Source organism: Entelurus aequoreus, linkage group LG10 (genome assembly GCF_033978785.1).
Source record: "Entelurus aequoreus isolate RoL-2023_Sb linkage group LG10, RoL_Eaeq_v1.1, whole genome shotgun sequence".
NCBI lineage: Eukaryota > Metazoa > Chordata > Actinopteri > Syngnathiformes > Syngnathidae > Entelurus > Entelurus aequoreus.
The window spans coordinates 35,088,430-35,104,426 of record NC_084740.1 but is presented as its reverse complement, the minus strand read 5'-3'; the positions used below and the strand labels follow the sequence as shown (position 1 = coordinate 35,104,426).

General features: G+C 40.2%; 1 protein-coding gene across 8 annotated transcripts in view; it reads left to right on the top strand.

Annotated features, from left to right (window-relative positions):
- The window catches only part of mark4b (MAP/microtubule affinity-regulating kinase 4b), a 77,146-nt gene that overhangs the window by 47,807 nt on the left and 13,342 nt on the right, over positions 1-15,997 (top strand). For all 8 annotated transcript variants that reach the window (XM_062060614.1, XM_062060613.1, XM_062060615.1 and 5 more), the window contains exons 6-15: positions 3,886-3,956; positions 4,237-4,293; positions 4,387-4,623; positions 7,252-7,371; positions 7,473-7,572; positions 7,644-7,759; positions 7,870-8,053; positions 8,124-8,344; positions 9,623-9,726; positions 13,680-13,952. In XM_062060614.1, coding sequence (XP_061916598.1) covers positions 3,886-3,956; positions 4,237-4,293; positions 4,387-4,623; positions 7,252-7,371; positions 7,473-7,572; positions 7,644-7,759; positions 7,870-8,053; positions 8,124-8,344; positions 9,623-9,726; positions 13,680-13,952 — 1,483 coding nt within the window. The remainder of the gene's footprint in view (positions 1-3,885; positions 3,957-4,236; positions 4,294-4,386; positions 4,624-7,251; positions 7,372-7,472; positions 7,573-7,643; positions 7,760-7,869; positions 8,054-8,123; positions 8,345-9,622; positions 9,727-13,679; positions 13,953-15,997) is intronic.

Here is a 15,997-nt window from a genome sequence, read left to right as displayed (position 1 = left end):
AATTTAGCGCCCCCCAGTGTTTGGGAGGCACACCTTGATGACCAATAGTCATATTAGACAGTGTGCATGGACACTGGGACTTCACATGTAGGTGTGAACATACAAAAAATACAAACTATTTGAAAAATCTGACTAATTTAGTGCATGGAAACGTAGTCAACGACTTCATCGGCATGGAAAGTTTGCCTTAATCCGTAAACGGACGCTTGGTGAATATCTACTGTGATCACCACAACATAATAGAAAAGTAAACAAATAATGTACTATCATACATATTGGACACAAGGAAGACTTCATTTATGACAAAATTCTGTCTGAAAACAAACCAAAAATAAGTGTGTTAGGATAAGAAAAACTTGAATAAAAACATTTGATTTTAAATCTGAGGTGTCAAGTGGCAACGGATTACTGTATTAAAAATTGGAAGGACAGCTGGTAAACTTTGCGCTCTGGTCCGAGTCACCTGTCGTCAAGTTCTTGAGGTGAAGAATTATTGCAGCTCTGAACAGAAATAAACGTTGTTACATCGCAGTAACTTGTGGAATCCATGCCACAATGAAAGCTAATTGCAGGTAAAGGCCGTCCAAACAAATATTACAATGTATGACTTTTTCTTGGCCAGGCAGTGAATTTAGTCATATTAATATTTTTTTTAGCTGCAGTTTCCGTGAAAGACCACATTAGTTGTTTTTCATTACGCTCTTTTGTTTCAATGGTAAACAATGTTCCGCTGCTTCTTCCCATGCGCTCCTATTTTTGTTGCCTCCATTTTCCTTTCTTCTCCTTCTTGAACATTTCATATCAGTGTGCTAGATGCTATCTTGCTTCTGATACCTAACAAGGAGCTAGTCCCCCAACACACACACACACACATCAACTCATCATGTGACCTTACAGTGCAGGCAATGTTAGTGATGGGGCTATAGAAGAGTCACTCTCATAATAAAGTCTGCAACACTTGACTCCTGACACTTGATACGTGTGTCGTAAGTGCGGTCTAAGGACCATTTTTGGCACACAGCCTGTTTTTTTTTTAATTGGCTCCAAGCATAATGTAAAAATAAAATGCATTTATTATAATTTAGAAACAGTATATTATTGGATATTGTTTGACTTTGCTTTGTCACCTTTAACACAAATACTTGTGGGTGTTTTGTTCAGATAGCTTAGCATATATCGACCTACATTTGATTGCTTTTAGCAACTTTAATGCATTTATAATTGTTCTGTTTACGACACTCGCTGGACAAACTGTATTTTGCACTTGTAAATGTGAAGTGCACTCGCGACTTGTCATGTGAGGCGTTGAAAAGTCGGTGACACATTTTTAGTGGCTGGCCGAGCATTGCGTTTTGCATATTTTTGAACCAGATTGTTGTTGTTTTTTTAAAAGGGGTCATATTATGATTATTTTTTTCTACTTTCAAAAGATGCAAACCACTTCAGAAAACACTTGTTTCTCCATGTACCCTCATAATGACCAACATAATACAGTTGCGTAGTAGGCCTAAATATTCATTCAAAACAAGGCAGAGGTTTTATTGAACAAGTATACAGTACAGGCCAAAAGTTTGGACACACCTTCTCATTCAATGCGTTTTCTTTATTTTCATGACTATTTACATTGTAGGTTGTCACTGAAGGCATCAAAACTATGAATGAACACATGTGGAGTTATGTACTTAACAAAAAAAGGTGAAATAACTGAAAACAGGTTTTATATTGTAGTTTCTTCAAAATAGCCACCCTTTGCGCAGATTTCTGCTTTGCACACTCTTGGCATTCTCTCGATGAGCTTCAAGAGGTAGTCACCTGAAATTGTTTTCATTTCACAGGTGTCATAGTTTTCATGCCTTCAGTGATCTACAATGTCGCTGTGTGACATGAAAATATAGGAAATACATTGAAATGCGAAAGTTTGTCCAAAATTTTGACCTGTACTGTGTACATCTATTTTTTCCACTGTAACATTAAACACAGTTTGAACAGTAACACTGTGTTTGAATATTAAGCGATTATTTGGCGTACCACTATATGGAGCCCGCGTAGTACCCCAGTTTGAGAATGACTGGTCTATATAACATGTAATGGTGGTTCTTTGAGCCAAGTTTTGCATAGATTATCCATCTTCAAGCCGCTTTCTGACCGTCTCTTCAGGATACGCCGTTTTGTGGGCGGTCTAATTCATGTGTCTCCACTTCGACTGCGTCATCTGACCCCGGATTTCCGCTGAATCCGAAACGGCCGCGGACCAGCTTTACCGCGGGAGGGCACCGCCATCTGCCGTCTGACAATCCCCACTGCCGTTTTGTTGTGGCTCCGTCATGCAGCGAAAAACTTTTACAAGATCTTGCGAATCCGTGCATAATCATATGCTAAGACAACCATAAAATGTTTATTCTGTCCTTCCAGAGAAGCAGAAACAAATAAACTTGGCCCCGCCTTGATAAATCACTTTATTTTTTGCAGCAACCAACAACACAACAGTAACATCATCCCTGGCGAGCGTGTCATACAACCAGTCCTCTGCTTTCCCATTCTCCGTATCAGCTGATATTTGACACAGAGCCCCATATCCCCATTTAGCTGTCCGTGATATGCCTGTACATTATTCTTTATTTTTGGACCTCCAGAATCAGCATGTCCTCATCCATTTGTGTCAACAAGATGAAATGAAGTCTGAAAACCTTTGACAGGTTGACTGTATACCAGATAATTTACTTTGTTTTTGTGCATAACTTCATGTCCAACACTAGCAGATTTCAGCCAAATTGACAGGTTGTACGGTACTAGTAAAGTACCGCGGTACTAATTAATACAAAATTGTACTATACTCCCTTTGCAAAATACCAGTTCCTTTTTTTTTTTTTTAACGGGCATGACATTAAAGTTTCTTACAAGTATCATCTCTGCAGGACCAGGAATAGCTAAACATGCTGCTTCACGACACACCGTAGGAGGATATAATAGCTCACCGCTAACAGCAAGCTAGTGCTCCTCAATGTAAACAAATGCCATGGGTGGATCTACACCTGACATCCACTGTACTGATACCAAGTACAAGAGTGTATCCAGTTGATTACTACAATGATTACGTCAATATTTTTTATCGTCACAAAATAATTTTTCCTTTTTTTTAAATGTATATTGTGTTTATAAACTCAGGAAATACATCCCATGAGGATTTTAAATATGACCAGTGTATGACCCTGTAACTTCTTGGTATCGTATCAGTACCCAAATTTGTGGTATCATCCAAAACTAATGTAAAGTATTCAAACAACAGAAGTGTTTTTTTACCTTTTAACAGAAGTATAGGTGGAACATGTTAAAACAGAAAATAACCACATATTAACAGTAAATGAACAAGTAGATTAATAATCCATTTTCTACCACGTCAGCAGCCAAATTAGGAGCCTTTGTTAGCTTACTTACTACTAAAATACAAGTAGCGAGTATGTTCACTATTTTATTTCAGGCCAAAATTGTTCTTAAGAAACAAGAAATAAGAAACATGTATTTAATGTACCGTGAGATTTTTTTGTTACAATTAAGCCAATAATGCCATTTTTGTGGTCCCCTTTATTTAGAAAAGTGTCAAAGTATCAAAATACATTTTGGTACCGGTACCAAAATATTGGTATCGGGACAACCTTAGAAGGAAGTATGAAGGAAGGCAAGATTATTTTATAGATAACTCCGCCATGCCTACATGGTTAGATTTCACATTTTCGGAATTTATGCAGATTCCAAATAAACAAAAACAGGTACCAGTAGGTAGGAAAAGTTGGTTTTTCATAAACGGTGTCCTTTAAATCAAATATTTGACTGAACTTCTTGGAACTTGGGATGAAGAAATATTAATAATTGTATCTTACTTTGCAGGGGAGGTGTTTGACTACCTCGTGTCTCATGGCAGGATGAAGGAGAAAGAAGCTCGGGCCAAGTTCAGACAAGTCAGTTTACCACACACGCATACAAAAATAGTAAAGAATGACAAAGAAAAAAACACATTTATTCATTATGAATGAGTTGCAGAAGCTCATATGTGTGCCAGCAAAGAGTTAATGTGACTTGTAATTTAGCGCCGCATAGTAGGACTGTGTGACGCAAAAAACACCACAGACATTTCCACTGCGGTGCCAACATAATAAAACAAACAGTGGGTGTGAAATTCACATGTCAATTCTGTTTAGTAGTGTCACGCATGAAGCACAATTGATGTTCTTTCCACAGATTGTGTCAGCGGTGCACTACTGCCACCAGAAGCACATTGTTCACAGAGACTTGAAGGTGAGCTTGTGAAATAGTTTCATGTTAAATATCAGCAATACATCAAAAATGAAAGGTAGCAAGTTAAAACGGATACAACACTGGTTCCTTTAGGCAGAGAATTTGCTACTTGATGCCAACTCCAACATCAAAATCGCCGACTTCGGCTTCAGCAACGAGTTCACAGCCGGCAGCAAGCTGGACACCTTCTGTGGCTCTCCGCCTTACGCCGCCCCAGAACTCTTTCAAGGGAAGAAGTACGACGGTCCTGAGGTCGACATCTGGAGCTTGGGCGTCATCCTCTACACGCTGGTCAGCGGCTCCCTGCCCTTTGACGGACAAAACTTGAAGGTGGGCAGTGGGCACTCTCTCTGATAGTCAAGCTGCAACTTTTTTATCCAAACAGTTTTCAGTAGTTACAGGGTTTCCACGGGTCATTAAAAAGCATTACAAGTCATTAAAGGGGAACTGTTAATGTTTTGGGAATTTTGCCTATCGTTCACAATCATTATGAAAGACATATTTTTTTTAATGCATTCTAACTCGTAAATAAATGTAAATAAAAGTCAGCTTACAGCAGAGCCAATGGGAGGTTCTCCAGTCTGCCCATAAAACCCAATACAAAAATATTAAAAAAGCGCCAACAATACTCCATTTACATTTCGTGATGATCACGAGTTTGTGTGCCAGTGTTGCCATAATCGACTGATCAGCTGCTTCCTCGTTTCCTTGCTCGTCTAACTTTATTTTGGATCACAAATCATGCCTCTCATGGATAGTCGAAGGACAAAGACGTATTCTGGCAAGTCGGTACACTTTGACAGCCAATTTAGACCCAGAACTAGCGAGAATGACACGAAAAGATGCTTGGTTCTACCCCCCTTTTTTTGCGAGGATTATGAGTCATTCTTCATCTCAAATGGGAAAATATGAACATCCTAATGACAGAAGATTTTGTACAGTAAGTGATTTTTATTATGTTTGTTAGCTCTCATGAAGTCTCCAATGAGTAATAATCAGTGATAGAGTTGGGGAAAAAAGCAAATGTGATGAGTTTTTTAAATTAATTGCCCACGTACGCTTAAAATGAGCAAAATACGTAAATATTAAATGTTGTTATAAATGTGCCTGTTACTACCTTACATATATATTTATGTCATGTATATAAAACCCTAAAGCTAGGGTACCTAAGTTATATTCTTTAACCAAAAAAAATCATATTAGCATAAACAGTTTATTGTAACGGTAATAATTTCTGAAAAAAAATGGTACGTCTGCGTGCCATCTGTGCCTTATAATTAAGAGCTTCCTCATTGGCTGACGCGATATACTGTGAATCGCGTGCACGGTGCGAACTTGTTTTCAGTAAAGCATGGCTGCCGAACATCCACCTGGAAAGATACCTTCGCCTTCTGTTACTGCATATACTGCTAAAAAAAAGACAAAAGAGGAAATCAGAGGAAGAAAAGAAAGACGCTGTACGTCTAAAAAACCAAAGAAGAGCCAAAACTCGAATAAATATTCGTCCGGCGTATTCAAGATAGGTGGGCATTGCGTGTCAATGTCGGACTAACTTTGGATGTGCAAGTGGCCGTTTTCCTTCTAGACAAGTCATCTATGTTCCATTTTCCGATATTTTGTGTTTATCCTTTTTCGTGGCGACGTGTGTTGCCGATAGTCTGCAACAAAATACGAACCTGGGTATCCTTCAATGAAACTTCAGACTGTCAACAACGTATGCTTGTGCACGTACAGCTCTTTTGCACGATTTTGTGCACTTCCAGAGAGGAGGAGACTGGGAAGGGGGGGAGGAGTATAACATTATAATTCTGCCCTATTGACACAAGATTCAAGTACCCCAGCTTTACTGGAGGGGTTTAGGTGTTTTTTAAGGGCTTTATAGGTTGAATAAAGTGGTTCCCTTAGGCCCCATTATAAGCTGATTTTTGATTGCATTTATTTCATTAAGAAAAATACATCTGTCATCATGTATTTCATAATGATTGTGAACGATAGGCAAAATTCCATTAAAAAAGTGCAGTTCCACTTTAAATTGATTTTGTGAAAATTAGGCCTCAAATGGCATCAAAAAGCATCAAATTCGATGACTAACTTAATAATGATTAACTTAATACCTGATGCTGGCATCAATAAATTGCTACATTTGTGTGTTTTTTTTTCTTCGTCTTTGGCGATACAAGGGGTCTCACTCTGTGCATTGCTCTCAGTACTTGAGCACGTTTGTTTGATAGTAGAATTTAATGAACAGAGTGAAGCCTCTTGTCAGTCATCCAAAATCTTTGTATCGGGCTGAGCAGATGGGACCGCAAGCTTACACATACAATACATGGTCATTGCCTCTCGCTAGTCGTGACTCACTAATGAAAAGCACTGCTAAGTAACAAAAGTTAGGAGGAAAAATTATGATTATGAAGCCAAATGTTCCTGTGTGGGAATAGTTGATCTTAAAATGAATGAGCGGACGAACTAGCAAGTACGCCGTGACGGCATTGGCAACTAAGACAACAAAAACTGCACTTCAAGATGTTCAATATTTATTGAAGTGCAATTTTTGCTAACAGAGATTGAGAATCTATTGTATTTTTAGTTTTGTTTACCTATTTAGGATAATTATTCACCTTCCAATTACAATGGTAAGAAATACTACAGTACATTTATTGCGTTTCAAAGAGTTACTTGCATTATTATGTATTATGATTACATGAGTGCTTAACTTGGCCACAGTTATGTAAACTTTTCAACTATTCAACATTATCATTGTCAAATGCTTACAATTTTGTCAGTAGAGACAATGGTAGGCTTTTGACTATATACTGCATTATAACAATCTGCAGTAGGACATGGGCATTCAATTTGTTTTAAGTTGTGTTAAAAAAACAATAATTTAGATTTGCCGATACCTGCAGAAACCCTGTATTAGTTGTGGCTTTTAATCAAAATAGTGTCTCTTTCCTTCAGGAGCTGCGAGAGCGAGTTCTGAGAGGGAAATACCGCGTGCCCTTTTACATGTCGACAGACTGTGAGGGAATCCTGCGTCGCTTCCTGGTCCTCAACCCAACCAAGCGCTGCTCGCTGCAGGTAAGCAGGAAGTGTAACAGGAACATAAAATGGTGCAAATAAGGCTTGTTTTACCGTCATTGTTGTGTTCATCGACGTTTTTCCGTCATTGTCTTTACCAGCAAATCATGAAGGACAAGTGGTTGAACGTGACCTACGATGGAGAGGAGCTGAAGCCTCACACAGAGCCCGAGGAAGACTTCAATGATACCACTCGCATCGGTGAGTATAAGGACCCTCCAAATGAGCCAAACACTGATAAGAGTATGACATCACTGATGGTCCTGTTCCAGATGTGATGGTGGGGATGGGCTTCACCAGAGATGAGATCAGAGATTCTCTGGTCAGTCACAAGTACAATGAAGTGACGGCGACGTATCTGCTACTGGCGCGCAAGACGGAGGTGAAGGTATCAACATCTTTATACGCTCTTTTTTTTTTGTGTGTGCGTCTAATTCTTCTGGTTCTGATTTGACCAAGCTCCCAAACTAACTCCCATCACTCCGTTTATGGTCTCAGGCTGAAAACACTGTGACCCGGTCCGTCAGCAATCTCAGTCTAGCTCGAGTCCGGCCCGGTGCCCTCGCCAACGGGACCAGCAAACACTCCACTTCCTCCTCCGGCGCAACGTCCTCCTCAGCGGCCCACAAGCCACAGCGCAGCGTCTCGACCTACCAGCGCCAGAGACGACACTCTGACTTCTGTGAGTCCCGTTCGGTTGAGCACATGGTGGCCACTGCGTCTGCTTACACGCTCAGTCTCCCGTCTCGTAGGTGGTCCGGCTGCTCCGGTGTCCACACACCCCAAGCGCAGTCCCAGCGGCGTGGGAGAAGGGGCGGCGCTCAGAGAGGAGAGGTTGTCGGTCCGCAAGCCCAGCAACAATACAGTTAGCGCTCGGAGCATCCCGGCCCCCTCCAGTCCCATGGTCAGCTCCGCTCACAATCCAAATAAAGCGGAGATACCAGACCGACGCAAGGAGGCCAACTCCACCACGGTAAATGTGGAAAACTTTTCTCATGTGACTAATCCAGTGGAACGGGGGATTCTGTGATGCATCCACTCTGGAGAGAAGTCCGAGAAGAGTTATTTTAGCCTAGAGGTGTCAAACTTTTTCCACTGAGGGCCGAACACTGAAAAATGAAAGCATGCAGGGGCCATTTTAGTATTTTTTTATTTTAAAAACATATACTATATATATTGTAACCATTAGGGCTGCCCTTAATTTTGGTGAGTGTTAAAGGTCCCAGCGACTCAAAAGGGTCTCAGTCATTAAAGGGTTAAAAAAAAAGTCATATTTTGATATTATTGCTATTATTTAAAATCTATAGATCAACTTCAGATCTGTCCGTTAACATAAAGTTTAAATTTCTTTTAGGTTTTATGCCTTTTTTGTCAAAACCCTTTCAGTCTAATAGGAAAAACACAAAATATGCAACTTTACCCCTAAAAAAATGTTCTAAGTGGATTATTTAATGTGATGTACTTGAAGCCATAAATAGGAAGTGAAGTTTAAATTACGAGGGAGAGAGAAGAGAGAGAGTAGAGAGAGAGAGAGAGGGACTTGCCCAAGGACACAACAGCAGTGACTAGGATGGCAGAAGCGGCGATCGAACCTGGAACCCTCAAGTTGCTGGCAGAGCCCCTCTACCAACCGAGCCACGCCACCGCAAAAAAATATTCATAACAACATTGCTTTTTGGTGTATTATTATTTTTTGAGCAATGACAGTTAAAAAAACAACACATCTGACTTAAGGTCACGAGGATCCAAAAGGCCCCTTCTTATAAAAGTGTTAAAAATAAATCATATATCAATATTTTTTACTTTCAACGCTTAAATCTTTAGATCAAATTCAGATCTATCCGTTGATTAAGTTTTTATAATTTTCTAAGCAATTACAGTTTTAAAGTAAAAAAAGTACCTCCATGGCAGCTTTGTGTTATTAGTGACAATATTGCCACATTTTTGTTTACATTACACGTTTGCTCTTTTATTCCACATTTTTATGTTTTTTTTCTAAAGATTATTTTGAAAATGTGTCGTTGGGCATTAATAAAATTAGCTGCAGGCCGCAAATGGCCTCCGGGCTCCACTTTGATTTAGCCATATGTTGCGATTAGCCTGTGACAGAGCGAGGTTAACCTGAGATCAGCTCTTTAATGTATTTAAACGATCATGATTCCTTACATTCCATTTACGTCATCGAAGGAGGGCGATGCTGTCTCCAGCTGCTCAATGTGAAACCTTCAATTATTTATTTTTTTCCCCCCAGAATAACGTCTCTGCTAGTGCCATGACTCGAAGGAATACATATGTGTGCACGGACCGCTCCGGCACTGACAGGCACTCGCTGCTGCAAAATGGCAAAGAAAACAGGTTGGTGTCTTAAGTCATGGGATTTAAGTTCAGGATGAGAAATTGATGTAAAAACATTGTCAACTTGTCCAAACACTAATTCACTGCAGTTCCCATCATAGTTAGGTTGCATCTCTGGATATGTGCCAGCTCATATTGTTTTTTAAACCCCTTTCATTTTTGGAGTAATCTCATTGCAAGCAAGTAGTTGTTGCTTTGAATATAATGTCCAAACTACCAGGAAGATTGGATCAGTTACATTTAAGCCACATTTAAACCTACTGTGGGAGTCACCATATTTCCAGTACATCCATTGTGGATCCTCATGCTCACTAGTGGAGTTCAAGCTTTATGAATGTTATACTTGAGATCTGTCTTACATGTTTACAGTCTCTTTAGGAGAGCATAAGAAGCTCTGTGTGCATGAACGTGTTTATGCGTGTTTGGACAGCCAATATGTGCTGAGTTGTTGTTTTGACAGATGGTCTGTTTCTCCGTCTCAGTGTGTCAGACTCATCACCTCGTTGCAATACGTCCATGTCTTTCACTTTCAGTCCTCATTACAATATCATTGAGACTTATAGGAGAAGTATTATTTTCTTAACTATTGGTGCCTGTTTTTGTGTATTTGGGATCTGTATCACTCCCGAAAATTTGAAATCAAGGCGGAGGAATTTATATTTATAAAACAATCTTGCCTTTCTTCATACTTCTTCCAAACTAGCGGTTTGGAATTTGACCAGTTTGTGACATTTTTTCCCCACGTGTGACGTCAGCAGATATCTCCATATATGGTAAAAATGTAGCTAAAGAGCTTTGCGCAAGTCTGCCACTGTAGTCTGCGCTGTTATCAATAAGCTTCTTTTTTCCTATCCTTTTGTTGTCGGGAAGACTGGCTCCCCTGTTGTTGCCATTTTTAATACAAATTAGCGAATAGTGCTAAATTATATCTGTCAGTGGGCTCGTTATGGACGCACTAATAGCTACAACACGGATGACGGGGAGAAGACACAGTCGAAGTGGAGGCACGTAAATAAAACCGCCCACAAAATCCTGAAGAGACGGTCAGAAAGCAACATAAAATCTGTCTGGAAAACATAATCTATGAAAAATGTTGACCAAAGAACCACCATTACATGTCATGTAGACCACAAAGAAGTATTTTAAATATAGAAAGAAAATATCATAATATGACTCCTTTAAAACCAAAGACCAATAAGTTACCTTTTATTTGGCCTTCCGTGTTCCGTTGCCTCTTTTTTTGGTGTTTTTGATGCTTGATTTGTCATCACCATCGCTGAAACATTTGATGACAATAAACACGCTAATGTTAGATTAGCCTGTTGCTGCGCCTTTGGTGTAATCTATTATTAATGTTAGATTAGTCTGTTGCTGTGCCATTGGTCTGGACTTTTCAGTATTATGCTCTGTAGTCTGCACTTTCCTGCAGCGCTCTGCTTTCTCACTGCCCTCAGTCTTCTCCATTTTTGTCATGTGTTTGCTAGCATGTCTTCGTAGACTCGAGCCTCGGACTAAATTGTCATTTTTATACCTGTAGGAAGGAGCTGCATTGATGCGAGTTCATAGTTTTTTTTATTATTCAAAACACATACTGTGTGTTCAGTTCGGGGGGGAATAAACAGTGCTGTTAAACATTTATATTATTTAAATCAGATTAATCACACTTTTGCATTTTGATTCATCACAGTTAATTACTTGTGTGCATAATTTATATAAATTTAAAAAAAAGACCCCAATATTTTGACACAAATCTATTTTTTTCCACGTTATATTAAAGTTTTACTGGAATGAACTCATTTGTGCAAAAACTTTATAAACCGTTTTATCTAATGTACCTTCGGGGTTTATTTTGAAGGGAAATTTGCCAGCTAGCACACCAGTCAGAGTCTCTTCACTCATCTTTGCACTGAAGCATACGTTGACCTTAGGTGTGGGCGTATCAATCTAAATATCGATAAACATGATACAAAAGTGGATATTGGTATCGGATTGATACTAGCATATTGTTGCAGTTTCTTGTCTGTATGTCCAGCAAATTATTTGATTTTCCTCACAGTTTCTGCAAGCTCACCATCTTTTATATTTATCTGTACAGTAGTCTATTTATTTATATCTGCACCTTATTGCTCTTCTATCCTGCACTACCATGAGCTAATGCAACGAAATTCCGTTCTTATCTGTACTGGAAAGTTCAAATTTGAATGACAATAAAAAGGAAGTCTAAGTCAGTCTTTTCTGGTCTTGTCACTGCAATCAGAGCATCTCTCTCTCTCTCTATCGCTCTCTCTCTCTTTCTCTCTTTTGCATTTGCATTTTGAATAGATTGGTGTACAGACTGTTTAGTAGGCGCTTTCTGACCGCAACTTCAGGATGCTCCATTTTGTGGGAGGTCTTATGTACTGCCTCCACTTCGACCACGTCTTTTCCCCACCCACTTTGTTGTAGTTTTTTGCGCTTCCATATCGAGTCTAATGACAGATACAAGTTTGAACTATACGCTACTTTGTATTAGAATTGGCAACAGCGGAGGATGCATGTGCATGTACGAGACGGTCTGTCCCCACAACAAGAGGCTAGACAGAAGGAAGGAGCTTATTGACTACAGCGCGGACTACAATGGCGGGAACGCGCAAGGCACTCTAGGTATATTTATACCATATAAGGAGAATCGTTTGACGGTTTTCCCAATTGTGACGTCACCATTTGTGCATATTCCGAACAGCTTGTTTGTTGAAAGTATGAAGGAAGGCAAGATTCTTTTATAAATATCTCCGCAATGGGTTAAAAAATTTTGGGACTTAAGCAGATCCCAAATAGACAACAGTAGGTACAGATAGGTAAGAAAAGTTGGTTTTGCATAATGGAGCATTGTAAATGATAAATAAATGATAAATGGGTTATACTTGTATAGCGCTTTTCTACCTTCAACGTACTCAAAGCGCTTTGACAGTATTTCCACAATTACCCATTCACACACACATTCACACACTGATGGCGGGAGCTGCCATGCAAGGCGCTAACCAGCACCCATCAGGAGCAAGGGTGAAGTGTCTTGCCCAAGGACACAACGGACGTGACTAGGATGGTAGAAGGTGGGGATTGAACCCCAGTAACCAGCAACCCTCCGATTGCTGGTACGGCCACTCTACCAACTTCGCCACGCCGTCCCTTGTAGTCAAAATAAATTGTGCGTTTAATCTGCCTTTATACATAATAAATTTTATAATTTTCTGTGATTAATCGCATTAAACCAAAGCTTTAACTGACAGCCCTAAAAAAAACCCACATCCATTATACAATCTGAGTATATGAAAGTGAAAATATGTTGTTTTGATGCTGCTTTTCATTCAGTATTGATGTTTTACACACCGTTTCCATTCAGACATAACTTCAGAAAGAACTTTATTAGAGGTGCTGTATGAAAAGCTAGGTGGAGGTAGAAAGCGAGGAACAACACAAAAAAGGTGGGAGGAAACGTGATGAACTAGCGACTGGCACGGTGCCCGCATCAAACCTCCGCTTGCCTGGGAGGCTTTGTCAATGTGATGCCATGCCCGAGTGATGCTTGATGGGGCAAACACGTGCAGGGGAACACGCACAGTTTAATAGTTGTTTTTTGAGCTGTTATGTGTTTGGTCTGAGTTGAAAGTGTGGGGAATGTTTGCCACATAGAATGGAGTCCGAGTCAAGTAGCAATCATTTGCTGTCTGCACCTTAGCTCTTCATGTTCTCTCCCCTCTCACCATCCTAATGGTGCGCTCTCCTGCGAGCTGCGGGTACTTCACACTATTTTAGCACCTCTGTGTGAGCGTCTAGTGTGTGTGTGTGCGCGCGTGTTATCTAGAGCGTAATGAAAAGCAGCCGCAGGCCAGCATGGGGGTAGGTGCCCGGTGAGGAAATCGTTTATTCAGTTTTTCACTGATGAATTGTGACTTCCTCTGTTTCCCCTCTAGTGCCCTCTCCCACCGCCTGCCCCCGGCCTCCCCCTCCACCCACAGCATCGCCGGCGCGTCAGGCGTGTCCTCTACGCCCTCCTCACGTCTCTCCAGGGGCTCCACGGCGAGGAGCACTTTCCACGGCGGGCAGATCAGGGACCGCCGGCCGACCTCGCACGCCGCACCGGCGTCCCCCACACCGTCTCATGACGCCAGCCCCCTGCCCCACGCCAGGACACCCCGCACCACAAGCAACCTGCTGAGCAAGATCACCTCCAAGCTGACACGCAGGTAAGCGGAGAGGCCGCGAGAGGAGGGAAAAGGACAGTGTGCACGAGCGATATGGACTAATGCATTAATTTTATACATCTGTCGTGTGATTCCAGTGATTATTCAAATGTTTTTTAATTCATATTTGATGCTAAAATGTGGCGCAAGCAGAACCTAAGGCCCTTTCTTCCAAAGGTCATTTTGCTCATGTACTAACATGCCAGCCTTTGTTCTTTTCCAAAGAAGCTTTACAAGTTGTCCACCTCGGTGTCAGGTCTTATCAGCAATATGTTGAATCCATATCACGGGTTTTGGTCACCAAAATTATCACGGTCATCATTATCACAGTATTGTTAAATGCGCTCACAAAGTACTCATACATACTTATAACCAGTGTTGGGTTAGTTAATGAAACCCAGTAACTAGTTGCAGTTACTAGTTACTTTATTTCAAAAGTAACTCAGTTACTAACTCAGTTACTTACACCAAAAAGTAATGCATTACTGTGAAAAGTAACTATTTAAGTTACTTTTTTTTCTTTTTCTTTTTTTTTTTAAATCTCTCATTAATGCCCTTTTAGCCTTCATTTCAGTACTGTTATTGCACTGGAGAATAATACAATCTGTTGATCAACTTGACATGCATTTGCATCACTGAACTCTGCTAAGCAATGTGGTCTACATACAACACACAGAGACAAAGATATGTTTCAAAGGGCCAATTTATTTCAGGCCAGAACAAATTGACAAAACTATTTTAAATAGCTGCAACATAACATACATAAATAACAAACAGCATAATAACAACGTAGCTGTAAACCTGGCTTCACCTAAGGAAGGCACACATGACACACACAAAGCCTAATCAGGCAGATTTGAATTGTTGTTTTGGGCAGTAGACGGGATCTTTGATCCAAGACACAAATTACATTTAACTAAAATGTTATTTTCTTTGTGCTCGACAAAAAAAAGAAGTGATAATATCTCCATGTTAAAGGCCTACTGAAATGAATTTTTTTTATTTAAACGGGGATAGCAGATCTATTCTATGTGTCATACTTGATCATTTCGCGATATTGCCATATTTTTGCTGAAAGGATTTAGTATAGAACAATGACGATAAAGATTGCAACTTTTGGTATCTGATAAAAAAAAGGCTTGCACCTACCGGAAGTAGCGTGACGTAGTCAGTTGAACATATACGCAAAGTTCCCTATTGTTTACAATGATGGCCGCATGAAGTGAGAGAGATTCGGACCGAGAAAGCGACAATTTCCCCATTAATTTGAGCGAGGATGAAAGATTTGTGGATGAGTAAAGTGCAAGTGAAGGACTAGTGGGGAGTTGAAGCTATTCAGATAGGGAAGATGCTGTGAGAGCCGGGGGTGACCTGATATTCAGCTGGGAATGACTACAACAGTAAATAAACACAAGACGTATATATACTCTATTAGCCACAACACAACCAGGCTTATATTTAATATGCCACAAATTAATCATGCATAAAAACACCTGCGTGTTTGTTATGCTAGCTCCTAGCTCCTCTGCTAGCTCCTAGCTCCATAGAACACGCCAATACAATTCAAACACCTGATCAACACACACAATCACTCAGCCCAAAAGACCGTTTACCTAACCCAAGGTTCATAAAGCTTATATATTTTTAAAAAGTTACGTACGTGACGCGCACATACGGTCAAGTTATCGAATGTTTAGCAGCCAAGGCTGCATACTCACGGTACCTGATATTCAGCTGGGAATGACTACAACAGTAAATAAACACAAGACATATATATACTCTATTAGCCACAACACAACCAGGCTTATATTTAATATGCCACAAATTAATCCTGCATAATAACACCTGCGTGTTTGTTATGCTAGCTCCTAGCTCCTCTGCTAGCTCCTAGCTCCATAGAACACGCCAATACAATTCAAACACCCGATCAACACACACAATCACTCAGCCCAAAAGACCGTTCACCTAACCCAAGGTTCATAAAGCTTATATATTTTTAAAAAGTTACGTACGTGACGCGCACGTACGGTACGGTACGTGTTATGCTA